The sequence below is a fragment of the Rhagoletis zephyria genome, unplaced genomic scaffold, assembly GCF_001687245.7.
Source record: "Rhagoletis zephyria isolate East Lansing unplaced genomic scaffold, Rhagoletis_zephyria_1.1 Rzeph_scaffold_02009, whole genome shotgun sequence".
NCBI classification, from domain to species: domain Eukaryota; kingdom Metazoa; phylum Arthropoda; class Insecta; order Diptera; family Tephritidae; genus Rhagoletis; species Rhagoletis zephyria.
Genome location: NW_016159093.1, coordinates 1 through 19,741, shown reverse-complemented (window position 1 = coordinate 19,741; position 19,741 = coordinate 1). Strand labels below are relative to the sequence as shown.

Here is a 19,741-nt window from a genome sequence, read left to right as displayed (position 1 = left end):
TATATACATATGCGTTTTCGAACTGGCTGTCGAGATAGGTCGATCTTCGACTCAGTCATCGATATGTAGTAGTTGTTTTGAATTTCCAAGGCAATGATTAAGAGTTTTGCATATTAAGGCATACTTTCCTGTCCTTATTATTTACTAAGCCCCGTTAAAGTTTTGGTAAAATCAGCAACTCTTGCACACAACTCGACATACGTACTTACATTTTGGTGCTAGTCAATTGATATGCTGGCTTTGATTGCACTTTATGACATTTAACTATTTTGGCGTCATATATATGTATGCCATTGAGATTGAGGGATTTATCGTAGATAGTATGTAGGATATTAATCGGAGAAAATTAAAGGCACACTTACCCTTAAGAGCCACTAAATAAATAAAACGCCACTATACGCATTAATTGGGCTTTATTATTATAACATTTTAGTATATCCATTTCTTATATTTTGATAAAACAGTAAAATATAAATAATACGCATAAAAGCATTTGCTAACCATATGCGTCCCTTCCTACATACATTCCTTTGAATATTGATTAAAATATATACAATGTGTTGGGCTTTGTGCTTAAAATGTCAGCTTTAAAAATGTCAAAGTTTAAACTCAATTCCAATGCTGATGAAGGAAGCTTAAACTTAACAACTTGCACGGACAATTGAATAGAATTTTCAGCTCACTTCTTATGCATAAAGCTCTTATAGAAATATTTGTTAGATGTTATAAGTGGGGTATGTTTTAAACCTGTGGCTCGAGTCCGACCCTCAAAGGAACGTTCATCGACTGCCAGGCGTTGAAAAATATTTCTTTAATTTTTGGTTATTAGAAACTACAACTTTAAAAAATATACAGCATTTTTTTTTTATGTTAATCCCTCATTATGCTATTTTTATTCATAAAAGTATATTTATTTACGCATATTTATAATATAATCATTTTCATATGCTCCCATTGTTTTGGGTCGGAACCGGACCGGCGTGGGAAAAAGCCGCTGCTAAAGTCGCGGCCACGTCTTTGCGCAAATGACACTCACGTTTCCTACGTTGTAAACTAAACTAATAACATTACGTTGACTTCGGCTTAAAAACTCCTTTGCTAATGTTTTTTAAAATACATATTTATAAAAAGAAATTTACAATAATAATTTACAACATTTCAGTCCAGCTTTTTGTGACTATTTTCGCCAAATCATCTGTCTTCTCATCGCGCACTAGCCGTCGTTTGCCGCAGCGCTTCCTCAGACAGGATTCAGTTCTTCGCGTTTGAAGTTGCGTATTGCTACTAGTAGTTGGTCTCTTGGATCCGGGCTGCTAGGTGTTGTTGCCGCGCTACCGTTAGGTGTGCGCAACGGCACGACCTTGGTCGGCGCTGGCGGTAATGGCGGTGCGATGGGCGCAGATTTTGGCGCTGACTGAGTGTTTAAAGTCGTTGTTGTGTTTGTTGTTGGACTCGGGTTCCGTTGGTTCACATAGACGCTGGTCGATTTCTGCAGTTTAAGTTCTAGCTTGGCACTTTGAATGGGTTTCCCCGCCTTCTGATTGACGCTTATTTTTTCCCATGGTGCTTTCGGTTTTGTTACGCTCACGAAACCGTTGGAAATCGTTGTGGTGTCTTCAGTTTTTGACTCTTGTGCCCTTGGGGGCATGGGCGATGGAGTGCTGCTATCATCCTTTGCGTTCTTCTGTGCCTCCGCTTCTTTTGCGAGTATTTTTTCTTTCAGTCCAGTCTTTCGAAGTGTGTTCTGACCAAAAGGTGGCGGTGCGGCCTCAGTGTGATTATGTTTCAGCTTGCTGGCCTCCAATTGGCTGATGGAGGTTGAGCGCAGCAGGGATGGGCCCACAATATTTGCCACTGGTGTACTGAACCGGTTCGTGTTGCTGCGCGGTAATGTTGACGTGTGCACTGTAGTTGCAAATGATCTTTTTGTGATTGATTCGCTTTTATTTGCTTCCGTTTCTGAATCTCCGTTGAGTAAAACCGTTGTAATGCTAGTAGACTTCCGATGTCCTATTTTTGTGGGCACTTGGTGCCGAGCGCTGTTTGTTGTTGTCATATACAGTTCTACGTTTTCAGCTGTTACGTCCTGCAGGGGCTTGACAGTCATCGGCACACGATACTCCTTCTCGGGTATACCCATGCGCTCCGTCGGTGCAATTGCCACGGGCTTCGGAGCAACTGACGGCGGAGCATTCTCACGTTCGGCCCAGAATGCGCTCGCCGGCATTGAAAGGCGATTGCTGCGCGCCTGTGAAATTGTGTTTATTTCGAGGGCAGCCGTCGTAACTGCAGCGCTCTGACTGTCCGCATTCTTGCCACCAAAGATGTAGTCACCTTCGTTTTTGATGGACACTTGTACCTTGGGACGTTCGTTCCATGTAGAGAAATTAATGCTTGGCGGTCCGGAGTATCGGTACACTTTGGGCAGCTCCTTTGGTTTTGTGCGCTGTGTCGAGTCATTTATCGCTTCTGCCGCGTTTTCTTCGTCATTTATGTTCTTTGGTGTTTCGGCTATTGGAGCAATGTTAGCGTTCTCCCCGGATTTATTTTCGATAGGCTTAGCAGTTTCCGCTGACGCCGCCTTTGATTCGCCATCACTATTACTGGCCGAACTGTTTTTGCGTGAGTTGAGAATAGTCTTAATCACCTCAGGACTCTGAAGAGAGGGCGATTCTCCAATGCTCAATTCGCCAGATGATCGTCTTCGGCTGGGACTGAAACCATTCTGTTCGATTTTGGCGAGTGATGATTGTGGCAATGGGCTTTCAGAACTAATCGAGTTTGGTGGTAGAATGGTATTAGTGATTTCTGTTGTCAGTTGTGCTTGTCTTTGCTTCGAAGCTGAATCGATTGAGTTCAAATTCGACTCATTATTTGCTGTTGCCACACCGATGATGAGTTCATCTGATGTGGGATCGATTTTCCTTTGAGTGGAGCTTGCTGTCTGTGGTTGTTTTTCTTGTGTCTGTTGTGTGATTGTCGTTATGCTAAAGTTCGATAAGGTGTTTGGTTTTGCTGCTTCAATCTTTGGTTCATCTTCCACCTTTTTTATTATTGTGTCCAAACGCTTCTCGTTAATTATCGCCGAGAGCTCATCTACGATCTCATTTAAAGGTGTGGTTGGACTTGGTAATGGACCGGTTTTATCTATAGTAATCTTCTCGTCGAGTGGTTTCGCCACCTCATTATTTGTGTTGTGAGCAACTTTAATGCCTGAAATCGATTCAAAATCCATGACGGGCCGTTCCTTGATCTTCGGAGTAATGGGCGCATCTGATGGCTTTTCACTTTCAATCCCATCCGCGAATCGTCCATCAGCGAAATTAGGCGGAGGGGATATGGGAATCGCAAAATTCCACGAAGCGCTATCAGAAAAGTTTGGAGTTGCTTCTTGCGTTGCTAGCGCTGGCGTATTACCTTCGCTGTCGGTTTGAGTCTCGGCGGCCAGAACAACGAAATCCTCCAAAGTGTGGGGTTCAGTTGGAGATTTGACTACTGTTTTTCCGAGTTTGAAATTATAAACCTTAACAATATCGTCATCATCTGAGCTCGATTCGAACGCTGACTTTCCTTCATGTGCGGAACCTTCTGATGGCAGGCTGTCAGGTATAGGAGATGGTACCGGTTCGCCGATGCCTGAGTCGGCCTGCTTGGACAAGGCGTCATCATCGCGTTCCAAAGCGGATGTGCTTTTGAGAGCCGCTATGTGTGTGCCCAGAAAGCTAACACAATCTGCTTGTTTCGACGATGCATTATCGTCTTGATCTAAAACGGATGTGCTCTCTAGTGCGGCAATATGCGCGCCCAAGTAGCTTCGACTATCAGAGCACGGAGGCTCAGTGGAAAGGGATCGCGGCTCAGGCGTTGGTGTACGATTCAGCATTATCTTAGAAACATTTGTAGTTGGAAGCGGGGGGGAAGAGGCCTCAATAGATGTGCTGCTGCCATTTAGAAGAGTATTTGTAGTCACTCTTGGCAGGGGTTTAGGCACCTCTGCCACTGCTTCTAATGGCGAATTCGACGGCTCCAAAGAACTTGTTCCTAGAACAGGTGTGGATGATTGCAGCGGACTTGTGTTGGCTTTGGAGTCGGGGGCCGACGGTGTCGGTGAAGTCTGCTTGTTGCTGTTGTGGAGCGAACTTTTGAGTTCCAGTTCTGAATCACTGATCATGTCCGCTGAAGGCGTGTTTGGTGTTAGAGGAGTCAATGGCGTGTCCGGAGTAGACGGCGTCATTGACTTTATGGAAATTGTATCAGAATCCGCATACATGCTGCTCCTAGATGGAGGTGCCGGTGCAGCCACCTTCTTTTTCATTTGTATCATGCGTTTGCGTGGCGATGGCTCTGGAAATTCGATAGATTGTGACAACCCTGCCGAACTAGACAAATTCTGTATGCTGCCCCCACACAGGTTGCGTGCATTCTTTTGTTGTACTTGTGTTTCCTCCAGCTCTACATCTTGTTTCGCATAACCATTCAGGCTTGACTCTATTTCCTCTTCGATGTTGGGGCTACCGATGTTTCCGTTAGAGTCGATGTCATTGGTACCGGGCTGCACCGAAAGATTCGGCGTTGATGCGAAGCGATCCTTGCGCGGCAATGAATCGTCTGAACATTCCATATTTTCATTGTTTGTGTGAGCACTGCCATTAGTCACGAGCACCGTTTTCTCCGGTATGGCAGTCTGGCTCGGCGGCCGTGGCGCAGCACGTTTCTTTCTGGGAGGAGCAGCTATTTTGTTAGGGGCCGCTGTGGTGGTGAGCGTCGCAGGCGGAGTGACCGGGGTGCGAACGCAATTCATGCCCGTCGAGTCCATCGAGTTGAGTGAATTGCTCGAGCTATAGGGACTAGTTGTCTTCGTTGTATGTTTTGAGTAGCGACTGCTGAACTCCGATGAGGACAGAGAATCGCGTATGATAGCTGTGCGGTGTAGCTTAATAATTTCGTCCGCATTGAAATTGTCATACGACTCGGATTTGTGACATAGACGTATCTCAGAAAGGCCCACAGCGCCTATAGTTAAATCGCAGCTGTACACCTGACCGAGGTCAACTGCATAGTAAAAATAGAAATAATAAAAAATTGCATGAAATGATCGTATTGCCAACAGATGGGGAAGTAGCATTACCTGGACTTCTAAACTCATATTTAGTTGCATCCAAGAGCTTATTTTCGCACACCAGCTCCAGCAGTTTGCTGAGTGGTACTCGCGCCCCCAGGCGAGCGACGTACAGCTGATCCTTTGGTAGGAGCACGGTGATGCGGAAGGTCTGTTCGAAAGGTGCATTGCTTGTGGCTACCGGCAGGGGTGTGATGCGGTTATATTCCAGCTGACTAGTTTCGTTGATGTTCGTCGACGAGACGGACAGACTGCTTAGGTTTGTGCTCGATTTCGACAGCTTGCCATTGGGCGTGGCTTTATCGGCTGTAAATACAGAAAATAACAGGCGTAATATATTCAACGTAGATATGGAAGAGCAACTTAGGACTCACTTTTATTCTTCTTGCCCAACCAACGATTGAGTGTGGAAAACCCATTCTTCATGTTGCTCATAATTTAAGCGTCAAGTTTGCGACCAGCGAAAAAATTTAACAAAAATATAATGTTTAAACCCTAATACGCGTACGAAGTTTATCGGTTGACGTGCCGTTATTCAGCTTGGGCACAGTGCCATAATAATATCAAGCGGTACGAATTATAACTGCTGTTACCTAAAAATAAAGAAGAGCGCAAATTTAGTCAAAAGTGGAAGGAATTTACGAGCTTGAGGCTAGAAATCTTATCAGTTATGGTTTTATCAAGTACAAATTAAAAGAGGAAAAAATACGAATCGTACCAAGGGAAGTCATCTATGTAAGGGGGGCAAACTGAATGGCGAAAAAAGGCTTCAAGGAGCTAGGGAATGGATTCTTTTTGTAGCATTTAATTAAGTTCAAAATTAAATTGAAAATAACTTATGTATATTGCATTGTTTCAAATACTCGTTCTTTGCATAATTAATATTTAAGTAGATTCTTCTTTGTACAAACTTGAAATGCTGATTAAAGGCTTGTTTTTTTTTATTATCTCATCGCTCAGCAGATCTGATTAAATGCGACAGAATGGCAATTTATTACTGGATTTAATTTTAAGCTTAGTCGCAAAACAAATAGTATTGCAAACTAGTTCGTATACCTACACCAGAAAATAAAATTCAAATTATAGCAGAGTTGGAAGGAGAACTTCGAAGTTCGTTAAAAATCGTTGATGTTTTTTTTTTATTCTTTTCTAACAATAATCAAAACCATTTTTCCGCAATTTTTGATAAAATCATGATAATCAATTCTGCGCTAATCTTCAAATTTACACAAATTTACAATATTCAAATTAACGCATTTGAAGAATTATGTAGATTATTTCAAGTCGAGTGAATCATAGAAAATGTTGTCTATGGAAAAAGAGGTGTTAAATGAATTAAATGACCAACATTTTTGCGGAAAATCACTTGTTTTCGTTGAAGACTCTTTTTTTTTGTGGTACATATCTACATATGCCCATGATTTGACTATTTTGCTGTGCCGAAAGGGAAATTGCGTCAAACGTCTTCGCCTTATCTATGTATGTGCCTATTTAGTAAATGAGATAAGCGCTGGAGGACGCCTTATTGCTCTCAACATTTTATCACATTTAAAAATGTCTCAGGTGCTTTCTAGCAAGTGCTGACGCAATTTAATTTCTATATCGCGCATTGCGATAGTCGCTTTGCATGAAGCAAAAAAAAAAAACAAAACACAAAATAAAAATCAATTAGTATTTACAGACGCGCATTCCTGTGTGTGTTGTATATTTATAAATATTAGTTAGACTGCTTCGAAAATATTTTTATGATGTTGTTGTGCAAATTCCCAGTTCGAAGTCTGAACTTTTTTCACTATAAACATGCAATTGCGGCGGGTTTCAGAAAATTGATTGCTAATTCGAGATTTATCCACTTTGTATGCATTGAGTTTTTTTTTTTTATTACATATTTGTTTGCCAATAGCCTTTAATTAGTTGCATACAAATGCACACTTGAGCTGTGGATAAGTGATCGCCGCAGTTGGATTGAATGGCATTTGCGCACGACTGCCTACGCCCAAGGACGGGGCGTGATTGGGACGCGACGGGAGCGGGTTAATCGTTGGCAGCTGAATGTGATTAATCAAATTGAATAGAAACTTGCTTAGATGAGAGTACGTATCTACATACACACATACATATGTATGTAGTTGCTTTATCGTTGCATAATCTTGTCGTTTGCTGTAGGCACGTGTGGGCGCGTGGTGCATCGTTTTGCATTTAAGAGTAGGCGATGCTGTAGGATGAAGGGGACTGTATCAACAAGTATTTGACTTTGGTGTAATTTGCTCAACAGCCGTCTGCTCAATAAGGAGCAAAAGCCTTGAGAAACTGTATATCTTTCATTAGACTACTTGCAAATTAGTAATCTTCCAATGGTTTAGAGCCCTTACAGAATAGTTTAATTACGGACACCAATAAATAATTGATTTGTTCTATCTGTATGCATGTATGTAAATAAATAATCACTTGAGCATCGTAAAACGATTCGCAACGCCATTCGATTTAAAGAGCCTGACAACCAGTCGCCATATCGGCAACACAAAACAACAACAAAAAAAAACAAAAAACTGCAGCGCATTGGCAGTGGAAATGACATTCAAGTACGACTAATTGTTTTCATTTCGTACGTGTACTTCAGCCTGACAAATCGAAATACTCGTACACTTGAGTACAAGTAAAAATTCCAACACTCGACTGGCGATCGAGCAGCAAAAGCTCTAGGCGCGTCAAGCATGAAATTACATACATATATGCGCTTAATGACTGGGGTGCCGAATAAAGTGCTTACATACATACATACATACTTAGTACAAATGTATGTGCGACTCATCAATAAACTTAGAAGATGATACAATCCGGCTTGAAGCGTGACACGACTGTACTATTATGGGGTACAACGTATCGACAGAGTCCTCGCGTCCATCACTTGGCACTTGGAGCTATGGCAATTGTTGTTATTACTGCTTTTGGCTCGCGGATTTGGCTATCTATTTTACTGTGAAATGAGCAGTCAAAAGCAGGGAGCAGCAGTTGAAGGGTGGGGGACGTTAATAGCATTGACATTCAGTGCGTGATTGCGTTTAAATACAAAATAAAATTAAATTAAGCGAATGCATGTGTGTGTGTGTGTGTGNTAAACTAAAGAAATATAGCTGAAATTCTTAAAAGTACGGCGAGTCTATTATATCTGCCGCCCGTGTATGTACCAATAAGCACATATGTACCTACATTTAAGTACAACTCGCATCGCTATCTGTGCACAAAACTATGTCTGTTTTATAAAAAGAAAAAGCTCAACTAGGAATCTTTTATTTTTACCCTCACAAACACTCATCTCGCCACTCTAACCATCAGCTTTGGCTTCGTTCAATCACTGATTACTCATACGCTCTGTCGACGGAATTGTTTACCTATGCATTTATTGTAAATTATTGCCAACGTTTAAATCATATCCAATAAAATAAAATAATGCATTTGATTTTTTATTCCATGAATGACCACACGCTTGTGGAATTTTATCATTAAGCGAGTGTCATCTTTTGCTCAGCGATTGCGCAGTTGAATGAAATTCGCTAAAATTAGCCGCTGATTGTCAACATTTAAAAATATTGAGAGTTACGAGTTGTAAAGTTGTGACTTGAAGATTAAAGAAGGTTTTGGCGATGAGTTTAAAAATTGCAATTCAATCACAGAATTTACTTAAAAATTAACATCTCCTTCAGACGTACAAAAAAAAAGAACAAAAACCAGCTTGCAAAACAAACAAACGCTCCTACATTTATATGTACACACACACATACATACATGCTTCCGTGCTAGACATATGTATGTATGCCCCTTTTGCTAACAATTTTCGAGCTTAATTAAGCGAAAAATAATTGCAAAATAAGGCAGTAACAATGAAAAGCGTGCGATCGCAAATAGCAGCAGACAGTAATAAAAAATCTGTATAAAAAAAAAACGATAACACATAGCACGCGCTGTAATTGCGCCTCCTCGCTTCATAGACGCGGTCAGGAGTCGTGGCATTGCCTAGCTTTTTTTGCTACAGAAATTATATACAAACATAAAGTGTTTGTTCTTGACGATTTTGGCGCACTATTAGTGGGACAATGTCGTATGAAGAAAATGACTAGCTGACTAACTTTAGTATGTACATACATGTACATTTTATATAAAATTTTAAACGTTTTTTTTCTGACTTTGAATTCTATTTGTACTTTTTCGCGTGTTTTTACGCATTTGCTTTTTATATCTACATATATATGAACATACATATGTATGTAGGTATATTCATGCATACATATATGTGGACTTTTGGCAAAACAACTTCTGTGCTTTCTGTAGGTTGAAAGTTAGAGTAAAAGTATTAGGTTGACCGAGCTTTGCTCGTAGTCCATATAGTGCTTTTTAAAGTTTTCAAGGTTTGGGTATCAAATAGTGGTCATTTGTATAGCTTTAAAAATAATATTTCGAAAATAAATAAACAAAAATTTGCGTATGATATCTTAAAAAGTAAGTTAATTTATTTAATTAAAATTTGGGTGGCAACCCTATTTAGAAATATGCCGGAATGAAGCGTACTTATCTTGAGCATATATGTATGTACTGTGTATAAATACATAAATACTGCTCATCGCAATTAATAAGATACAAATTTTTTATGACAAAAAATAAATATGGCAAACCTCCGAAACTATTTTAGGGCAAAAGTCTTTTAAAATACCATTCAGTTGACATCCATATTGCGTTGCTTTAGCTAAATTTTGTAGAATCGAAATTAAGTGGCAACTTTACACTAATATCCTAAGGGATAATACTCGGTATATAGGCAAAGCATTGTTGCAACCCTATTCTAAAATTTTTCCGAATTAGGGATTTTTAAAGTACTTTCCATTAGGTACCCATATTTTTACATTGTATTTAATTTGTACGCAAAATATAAGGAATGCCCAGTTAAAAATTTTAAACATTTATTTGACTTTTATGCAGATAGCTTCCTAAACTACTCCTTTTAACGATTAAAAATAAAAATAAAAATATTATATGAGAACTCGAATGTATTATTGCTTTGTAGAGAAAATTACCTCACTCGACAGATAAGTTCTTTTGGCAAATGCTCACAGTTATGTATGTATGTTAATAAACTAAAACATTGTATACGAAATAAAGGTTGACGTTGCGTTAAAATCGCCTCAACGCGACACTGTCGATTTATTACTAGCGGCTTACTTTCTTCAAGCACTCAGCCAAGAACCAGCTGAATTTCGCTGCCATTTTTCTAACTTAACTTTAGCTACTAACTAAATATATGTCTAAGTAGAAAACTGGTTTATGGCTAGCGCTTGCCGATGAATTATAGTACATATGTAGTAGTTAAATTCATACTAAGTATGTGCGGCCACTGAAAGCCGCCATGCCATGGTGGTGTGCAAAGTCCATGGAAATTTTTCGATAGACATTTCTATTCGATCTGCGAAAGAATCAAAGCGATACATATTAATACATGTACTCGTATGCATTTATTTGATAATTAAATATTCCCACTTTCCGTCCGTCATCTGGTCGGCTTTTATTATCTACTCTATGTAAGCAGATTAGTAGCATTTTACGAGGGTAAATTTTTAATTTTTAGTGAGCAGCAGGTTTATATAACACTGGGCTACCATCTGAAAGTCTCAGAAAATGTTCAGACACCCTCGTATGTATGCATGCAGATACACAAATAAACGCGGATGCCTGTCAGAAATGATAAAGAATGCACAAAAAATTAATGTGAAAATTTAAGATAAGCCTGATTAGAAAAAAGTTGAGAGCCACGTTTTGATAAACTTAACGCAATTGTAAATATAGTGGTCAGCAAAATATGGCACACCATAAATCATAACAACGAAAATTGATCCGCCAATGGCATTTGCTGATTAACGCGTTAAGAAATGCGATGTGCTAAGAATTTAAATAAATAATAAGTAAGCAGTGAGGCGTTCTTTTTAATTTATTTATGACTTAACCATAAGCGATGAGCCCGATTACCTTGTATTCTAATTACAAATAATTCACATTTACCATTGACATTCGATTCTAACCTTAGATTAAGGTTTCTGTAAGAACACTGGNTAGCCCGATTACCTTGTATTCTAATTACAAATAATTCACATTTAGGTACCATTGACATTCGATTCTAACCTTAGATTAAGGTTTCTGTAAGAACACTGGTGGCAGAAATAATAGAAACGAATTATTTTGAAAACAAATATCAACGTAAGTGTTTGTAAACAGAAATTTCTTATGGAATAAAATTCGCAAGACAGTTCGCAAAAAAAAACAATCAACGTAAGTGTTTATAAATTGCTCTTGTTATAAAAAAACAACACAAAAAATTATTAAAAGTCAACTCGAATTTTTTGCTGCTTGAAACTTTTTATACATAAATAAAACTATACGCTATAAAACTGGACGCCTAAAAGTTGTGCAAAAATTCTGAAGAAGTTTGNTTTTATAAATTGCTCTTGTTATAAAAAAATAACACAAAAAGTTCGCCGAAAGAAATTATTAAAAGTCAACGCGGGGTTTAGCTGCTTGAAACTTTTTATACATAAATAAAACTATAAGCTATAAAACTGGACGCCTAAAAGTTGTGCAAAAATTCTGAAGAAGTTTGAAATTTTGGTGAAATGTTTGTACAAAGTTTGAAAGCTAGACTTTTATAAAAAAAAAAATATTTAACATTAAATAAATAGCAGAAATATAGCCGAAACTGGTCAGAATAAGACGTTTCTATTATTTCTGCCACCAGTGTACATACATATATATATATATGTATATGTACGTTAGTGTGTACTACATACATATTCGAGTGTTTACTTCAAATCGAATAGAAAAAGGGCATGGCATGTCCCATTAGCTGCCTTCAAGAGTCTGAAAAGGAATTTTCATACTGTTATTTAAAAAAAATGTAGAAAGAAATAAGAACGCTACCGAAAACGATTATTGGACAGACCAGCGCTTTGCTTAACTTTCATGGGCAAAATATTGCAGTAAACATCGCATTTCTTAACTTGAAAGTTAAAATTCTTACAAAAGAACGCCACTTGTGACCATAATAAAGAATTGAATAAGTAGTATGAGCTTTCAACAACAATTTCTATAAAATGCGTGCCCTCAGGCACAATAAGCGAATGCAAATAGCAATAAACCATAATAATAATTACATACAATAATAAATTTACGAGTAATGTACAACTATTCACTACAATTGTGGGTTAAGTGGCACGTACATACATATGTATGTACAATTAAGTTGGCCCATATGAGGAGGATTTCGTTTGNGACATTAAATAAATTGCAGAAATATAGCCAAAACTGGTCAGAATAAAACGTTTCTATTATTTCTGCCACCAGTGTACATACATATATATATATGTATATGTACGTTAGTGTGTACTACATACATATTCGAGTGTTTACTTCAAATGGAATAGAAAAAGGGCATGGCATGCCCCATTAGCTGCCTTCAATAGTCTGAAAAGGAATTTTCATACTGTTATTTCAAAAAATGTAGAAAGAAATAAGAACGCTACCGAAAACGATTATTGGACAGAGCAGCGCTTTGCTAAACTTTCATGGATAAAATATTGCAGTAAACATCGCATTTCTTAACTTGAAAGTTAAAATTCTTACAAAAGAATGCCAATTGTGACCATAATAAAGAATTGATTAAGTAGAATGAGCTTTCAACAACAATTTCTATAAAATGCGTGCCCTCAGGCACAATAAACGAATGCAAATAGCAATAAACCATAATAATAATTACATACAATAATAAATTTACCGAGTAATGTACAACTATTCACTACAATTGTGGGTTAAGTGGCACGTACATATGTATGTACAATTAAGTTGGCCCATATGAGGAGGATTTCGTTTGGCCGCAGTGAACCCAGAAATATGTATGTGCCTTCTTTCCATTTATCATTTGTATTGTTATGCGCACGCCGTTTCAGCTTTTTTGTTATTGTTATGCGAGTATAAAAGTGTGAACGTGAATGCGGCTTAATGGGTGACTCTTCTCGTCACAACACGCCGTCCGCGACTTGCCGCTGGATACATATATATATGTATGTATGTATGTACATACCTGCGAGACAAACAGGCGGTGGGCAGTGCTGCTGATGGTTGGTTAAGCGCTTGCCGAATGATATGCACGCCGGCAAGTCATTGAACTTTGACCACCTTTGGCTGCGATATGTTTTTGTGTGTTAATCATTATAATTATGCCTNTGCTGGATACATACATATATATGTATGTATGTATGTACATACCTGCGAGACAAACAGGCGGTGGGCAGTGCTGCTGATGGTTGGTTGAGCGCTTGCCGAATGATATGCACGCCGGCAAGTCATTGAACTTTGACCACCTTTGGCTGCGATATGTTTTTGTGTGTTAATCATTATAATTATGCCTCGCACTATATTTATCACACTCGCACACGCACACGCACAAACATACAAGCAAAAGTGCCAGTTTCCACTTCTTCGACGCTGCTATTTCTTACTTCTGAGTAATTAAATTTAATAGTCAATTTTGTTACATACCCTTCACTGCCTTTCCGTTTAGTTGGAGTTTGCAGCGACTTTTTTTGTAAGCTTTCTTGTCAACCTTTGCTGCTCCTTTTACTATTCCAGCGGATTACCTGCAAGCAGAAGTATTCGTAATTATTAAATATGTATTCAAATTTTTATTTGTACATTTTATATGCAGAAAAAATTACACATGTGTTAACACTAGCTAAATATCTAAAATTCTTGCGAGCATTTTAGTCATGTGCCACTATTTTTCCCTTTTCTTCAATTTATTATACCGTTNCAAAAATTACACAAAAAATAATCGATATGGTTTATGTGTTAACACTAGCTAAATATCTAAAATTCTTGCGAGCATTTTAGTCANAAAAAATTACACATGTGTTAACACTAGCTAAATATCTAAAATTCTTGCGAGCATTTTAGTCATGTGCCACTATTTTTCCCTTTTCTTCAATTTATTATACCGTTAGGCGACATACCGGTATCACTAAACTGCAGGCGCGAGCTAATCAAATACAATTGACACTTGCTTTATAATAGTCTTGTCCATAAAATATAAGTCAAAACTACAAATTGTTTAGCCAAATAAACAATTTAAAGTACCCATAAATATACATGGAATCTTTATTGATAAAAGTGGAACTTCCAATTGTGTTGTCGGACAGCTCGTTGCCGTATTGATAACGAAATGTAAGCATAGACGATATACACACATACATATGTGCATATGTATGTACATTAGGGTGTTCGCAAAACAAGTGAAGTCGGGATTTTAATGCTCTCACCCCTAAGATTTTTCTATAGCGACAAAATAGACCCCTGTTTTTTATTTTGAAATAAAAACATATCGATGGCTGAGTGGAAGATCGACCTATCTCGGCAGCCAGTTCGAAAACGCTCTATCTCAAAAAACTTTTCAAGAACGCCCTATTTCAGAATTTAATTGAAAAACACCCTATCTCAAAATTCGGTTCAAAAACGCCCTATCTTACTTCAAAATGTATTGAAAATATGCTGATATAGGGCGTTTTTGAATCGGCAGCTGAGATAGGGCGTTTTTGAAACGAATTCTGAAATAGGGCGTTCTTGAAAAGTTTTTTGAGATAGAGCGTTTTCGAACTGGCTGCCGAGATGGGTCGATCTTCCACTCAGCCATCGATATTTAGAAGTCGCTCACAGCGCTTAAGGTATTCCATGTATTTTATGTGAAAAAAAGCATTTTTCGTAGAATTGGTGTATAATTCTTGTTAACATATATTTTTCGATCTGAATACTCTGTTTTTCTTCAGGAGACTTCCATAATAATACTAAGTTGTTTATTTAACCAATTTTTAATATTAACTATTTTTATAGGCCCTAAAACCCAAAGGCAATGGGGCCCCATAAAAAACGTTAGCATTAAAAAATAGTGAAATAAACAATTGGGTATTATTATTGGCGGTCTCCTGAAGAGAAACAGAGTTTTCAGATGAAAAATACTGGTTTTAAAGAATCTTATACCATTTCCACGAAAAATTGCTTTTTCCCATATAAAATACATGAAAAACTTTGAGCGCTTTGAGCGACCTCTAACACTATTTTCATTAAAAAACAAACAGGTTTATATTATTTTAGGTATAGGATGAGAGCATTAAAATTCATACCTTACTTTTTCCCCATGCATCTTATCTTCGGACCACCCTAATGTACATGCACAAAGGAAACGAAAGAGGGTCAAAGGTGATTTCGTGATAAAGACATGATGAGGGGACGTAGAATTTGACGCGTTCATATCTCTCAAGATTTGATTAGACGCTGTAGTGGTATCTATGAGGAGTAGGTCTACAGAAATAAAGGAAAATTTTGAAGCGATTCTCGAGTACCGAAAGTTAGGTAAATATTTAGCATAGCGAATGCACACACTGTTGAAACCGATAGACAGCCTTTTGAGAATGCAAAATAGCAGTGTAAATAGGCATTTAATAGCGAAAGGAAGTCAGAAGAAAGACAGAGGGAAACAGGGAGAATGATTGAATACATATTGGCAATTGCTCTATGTATACTAACTTGTCTGCCTTGTTTGCAAATATATTTGAAGTTTCAGAAAATATAATATCTTTATCGATAACAAACTTCCTAATGCGTACCGCTATTTAGATTATTATTAATTTGCCATATTAAGGCTTGATTCATGACCAGCGATCAATTACACAAACTCTTATGGCGCTGTTAATCGAGTCCGCTAGGTCATAAGCCCGGCCTAAGTTATCAAATCATGCCAATCGCTCAAAAGCTGCAAAACTCTTTGCTGAGCATGATCAGTTACGGTACTCTCAAACAAAAACTATTTAGCGAATAGCTACCACGCGTTCCTCATTTCTTTTTGTCTAAAACAGCAGCTAATAGCCACTCTTTACCGTTCGAATGAATGCCCACAATTGGAAATTTAAATGACTCTTTTGCCTATTTGCTTATGCGGTGCGTCCCGGAGTTTGGTTAGCGAAAGGCATTAAACGCTGAAATGAACATACATAATTATTCACACCTTACTGAACACGTTCATCATCGCCCACTTAAATATGTAGATATGTATACGTACAGTGGTCAAAATAATTATTCGTCCAGGGATTTTTTTTTTACAGTACTCGAAAACATAGTTCATATTCTAACAAAAATCATTTGAATTGAATTTTAAAACGTTTTACAAAACTTAAAAAAAAAAATTTAAAAAAAATAATTTCATCAAATTCTTATTCAGACCCATAACAAAATGTATTTTTGTATGGAAGAAAAAAATTAAAAAGATTAAAAAAGGTTGAATGAGCTACAAAACTGCATAATAATAAATTTTAAAATTTTGGTGAGAATTTGTTGAATTTTTTACATTTTTTTAATAGTTAAAAAATTATTGCCATATGGTTTTTTTTTAGAATATGAACTATATTTACGTGAAAGATGGTCGAAAAAAGTTTTTATGAAAAATACTTGCGATTATTGTAAAAAAAAAAATGATTGTACGTATAATAGTTTTGGCTACTGTATATTTTAGATACACTGAAAAGAGAGTAAGACTTTATATTTCTATTAGATAATCCGTTAAGGATTGCGTTGGGTTTAGTAGAGTAATCATTAATATCTATGTATTATATAGTCGCGAATGGACACCGACGCTCCAGCTCTGAAAGTATTCAACTCGGAACACGCTGGTGGTAGCAGAGGAAGAGGGAGGCCCCCACTGCGATGGAAAGATCAGGTGGAGAAGGACAATTGGCGTCAGTTGGCACAGAGGAGAAACGACTGGCGTGCTTTGCTGAACTCGGCCAAAATCGCTTAGGCGGTTACAGCGCCAAAAAAAGAAGAAGAGATATAGTCGCTCAATTCAATCTCTTCGGTGAAAACCTCTTTGATGCTACAGCGATTTTTTTTTTATTAGACCTTAGCCTTCAACATCTGTCGTTATTACTATTTTTCACACGATTATCGGAACTAGCGAAGTTTATTTAAATTTATGTGGCTGATTTCTAGTCGAAATAAAGTCTATTAGAAAGGTAGTTGCCGCATTTTCACAGATATTCCGTTGAAAATTATGTCCAAAAGATGCAACCAACTTTGGTGTCGACGTTATTTTGATTATGAATACGCAATATGTTTTTTAGTTCTTTAAAGCAAAGTTTTTTAACACTTAAACCGTCGTTTAAATAAAAATAGGTACACTGCCGGAACAAAATATTGGCACAGCAAACTTATCGCAATACATATACATATGCAACCATTTTTATTCTAATATTTTTCCGCCAATTTTATATAAAAATATGGTTCATTCCACAACAAAAAAAAAAAAACATAAAAATATAATTCCTAAAGTTTGTGCAAAACTGGCGAAAATTCCGCATATTTTCATGCAAATTTTTAACTTTTTAAACAGATTTTTTAGAATTTTTTTGAGTATGCAGATTTGTAGCCCAATCAATTTTATTACTATTTAAAGTACAAGTTTTAAGTAGTTGGGAATTACCGTTGATTTTTGGCAATTATTTTTCATGCAGTCTCTTCCAAACAAACAATTTTTTTTTTGAAAATACTTTATATGGAAAAAATGCAAAACACCTTCAGAAAAAAAAGTTCTCAAAAATCAATGCGATTTTTGACTAACTCCGAAAAAAATCGGATTAAAAAGTTGAACATTTGCATGAAAATTAGCTGAATTTTCACGAGTTTTGCACAAACTTTAGGAATGATATTCTTATGCTTTTTGTCGTAGAATGAGGCATACTTTTATATAAAATTGGCCAATACTTTGTTCCGGCAGTGTACTTATTTTGTATTTGTCTTCTTGATTTTCACCGCTCGCAATCAATTGTGCTTTCTTAGCACTCACCTTCAGTTTTTGTGTGTTTCACTTCCTCTTCCACTGAATCTCTTTTTGTTTTTGTTTTTGTTTTCTGCAGACACTGCTGTTTCAACTAATTTTTTTATGTGACAAATATTTGCCAACTTTAGTTTTTTCGCTTTTGTTTTCTCTTTTCAGTGTAGTTGAGTACACAAATTAGTTGTCACATAAGAATTGCAATTTATTGCGTTTGTTTCGTACTACTGATACTAACTCTTTTTTTTTCTAAATTTCAATAAGAAACCTCTACGAAAACTTCTTGATGTGAACAACACTACGGGCAGCGACGGCAAAAACACGGCGTTGAAGTCAGTTGAGAATTCCGAAAACGACTGACTAAGCGATAATAGCGCTTCACTAACATTTGCCGCTAACTTCTTCGGCCTCGAGGTGAAGCGTCGACGCAAACGTTGACGCCACCGCCAGCTTTGACGTCGTCTCCCACACGATAACGGTAGCTCTCCAACGGACTTGAAAGCACCTGTTTACGAACAACTTTGTTGGAAGGTTCTATAGAAGGTGGAGTGGCGAATAGACGGGTGGGCGCTGTGTGGGAGCAGCAAAGGCCTAGCATTGCCTGATAACAAGAACTTCTTACCCGACTGCGGCGTCAACGTTAGCTTCACTGAGCGTCTTGATATTAGTACCGTTGTCAAGCAAGCGTCCGCGTTATATCGAAGCCGCCGCCAAGTACTCCACCACAATTCGCACTTGTTTGCCTTTGTGATCGATACTTTTTTAGAAATTGTTTTCGATTGGCCAAATGTGTGTAAACAAGTGGTGAGATTAGCGACCGCTTTCAATTTGCATGCGTATTTATGTACAAATGTACATATATAGCATACCTGCGTAGATAGTTTTTTTAATTTTTATCAAAACACGCTTGTATGCCTTGTAATTGTTGCTGTATGCTTGTTGACGCTTAATTGGTTTATCAGTGAAACTGTTTTTGCTGTTTGTTCGTCGAAATACTGTAAACTTATCTTATCAAATGACACAGGTGCGATATGCGCAGCAAGATTCCTCCTGCTCCCCAACAACACTCAATGCTTTTTGCACATGGCATTCTATTGGCTCGCTAATGGAACGTGAACGTGTCACGCTAGCTCCATGCAGGCAACACTAACAACGGGCGGCTTGTTTGTACAGAAGTTATTCTGTAGATTTCGTTAGCATTTGTAGGGCTTTTGTCAATACTGCGATCGTTGGGGAGTGCGGAGCTAGAGTCGACCTTCAGACTGCCCTAACCTGCACAACACTGAACTTGGATAGCTGAATCGTCACGGGAAAGAAGTAGTGCTGCCAGATTGGGAATTATTATAATGTGGAGAAAACTTTAAGATTTACTCACGAGATATTTCATGAATTTTAGTGTTTTTTTTTTTGTAACTTGCGATGTATTTGGCGAACAATTTCACAACCGTTTCAAACGATGTCTCAACTGACACTACATTTACGCCACAACTCAAGAAAATTCTTGACAAGAACTTAACTAAGAAAAGAATCGTTTGGCGCAGCCGTCATTAATGAAATAATTATTATACTAAAATATTTGAACGTGTGTGGGTGCGTATTAAGTGATTTGTTAAATGATGAACAAACATCTCCAACAGCCCACTGCAATGCTCACTTAATACATTAACGCTGGCGGAAAAGGAGCGGTGAGCTGCCATTTTTGGCAAGTC

General features: G+C 37.7%; 1 protein-coding gene across 2 annotated transcripts; it reads right to left on the bottom strand.

Annotated features, from left to right (window-relative positions):
- Positions 1–396: 396 nt before the first annotated feature.
- LOC108365807 (mucin-5AC) lies at positions 397–18,413 on the bottom strand. Of its 2 annotated transcripts, none has more exons than XM_017619969.1 (5): positions 18,271–18,413; positions 13,697–13,794; positions 5,494–5,712; positions 5,129–5,425; positions 397–5,052 (listed from the first exon to the last, which is right to left on the bottom strand). In XM_017619969.1, the coding sequence occupies exons 3-5, from the start codon at positions 5,552–5,554 to the stop codon at positions 1,241–1,243; spliced, it is 4,170 nt and encodes a 1,389-aa protein (XP_017475458.1). In that variant the 5' UTR covers positions 5,555–5,712; positions 13,697–13,794; positions 18,271–18,413; the 3' UTR covers positions 397–1,240. The 2 variants fall into 2 exon arrangements, with proteins under 2 accessions (XP_017475458.1, XP_017475457.1); XM_017619968.1 differs by lacking the exon at positions 18,271–18,413 and adding an exon at positions 18,045–18,256.
- Between the last annotated feature and the right edge of the window lie 1,328 nt (positions 18,414–19,741).

Coding starts and splice junctions, on each gene's coding strand:
- LOC108365807 (XM_017619969.1), bottom strand. CDS start 5,554: ATGAGCAACATGAAGAATGGGTTTTCCACACTCAATCGTTGGTTGGGC. Junction 5,426..5,493: donor GTTGGGCAAGAAGAATAAAA/GTGAGTCCTAAG, acceptor CTGTATTTACAG/CCGATAAAGCCACGCCCAAT. Junction 5,053..5,128: donor ATATGAGTTTAGAAGTCCAG/GTAATGCTACTT, acceptor TTTACTATGCAG/TTGACCTCGGTCAGGTGTAC.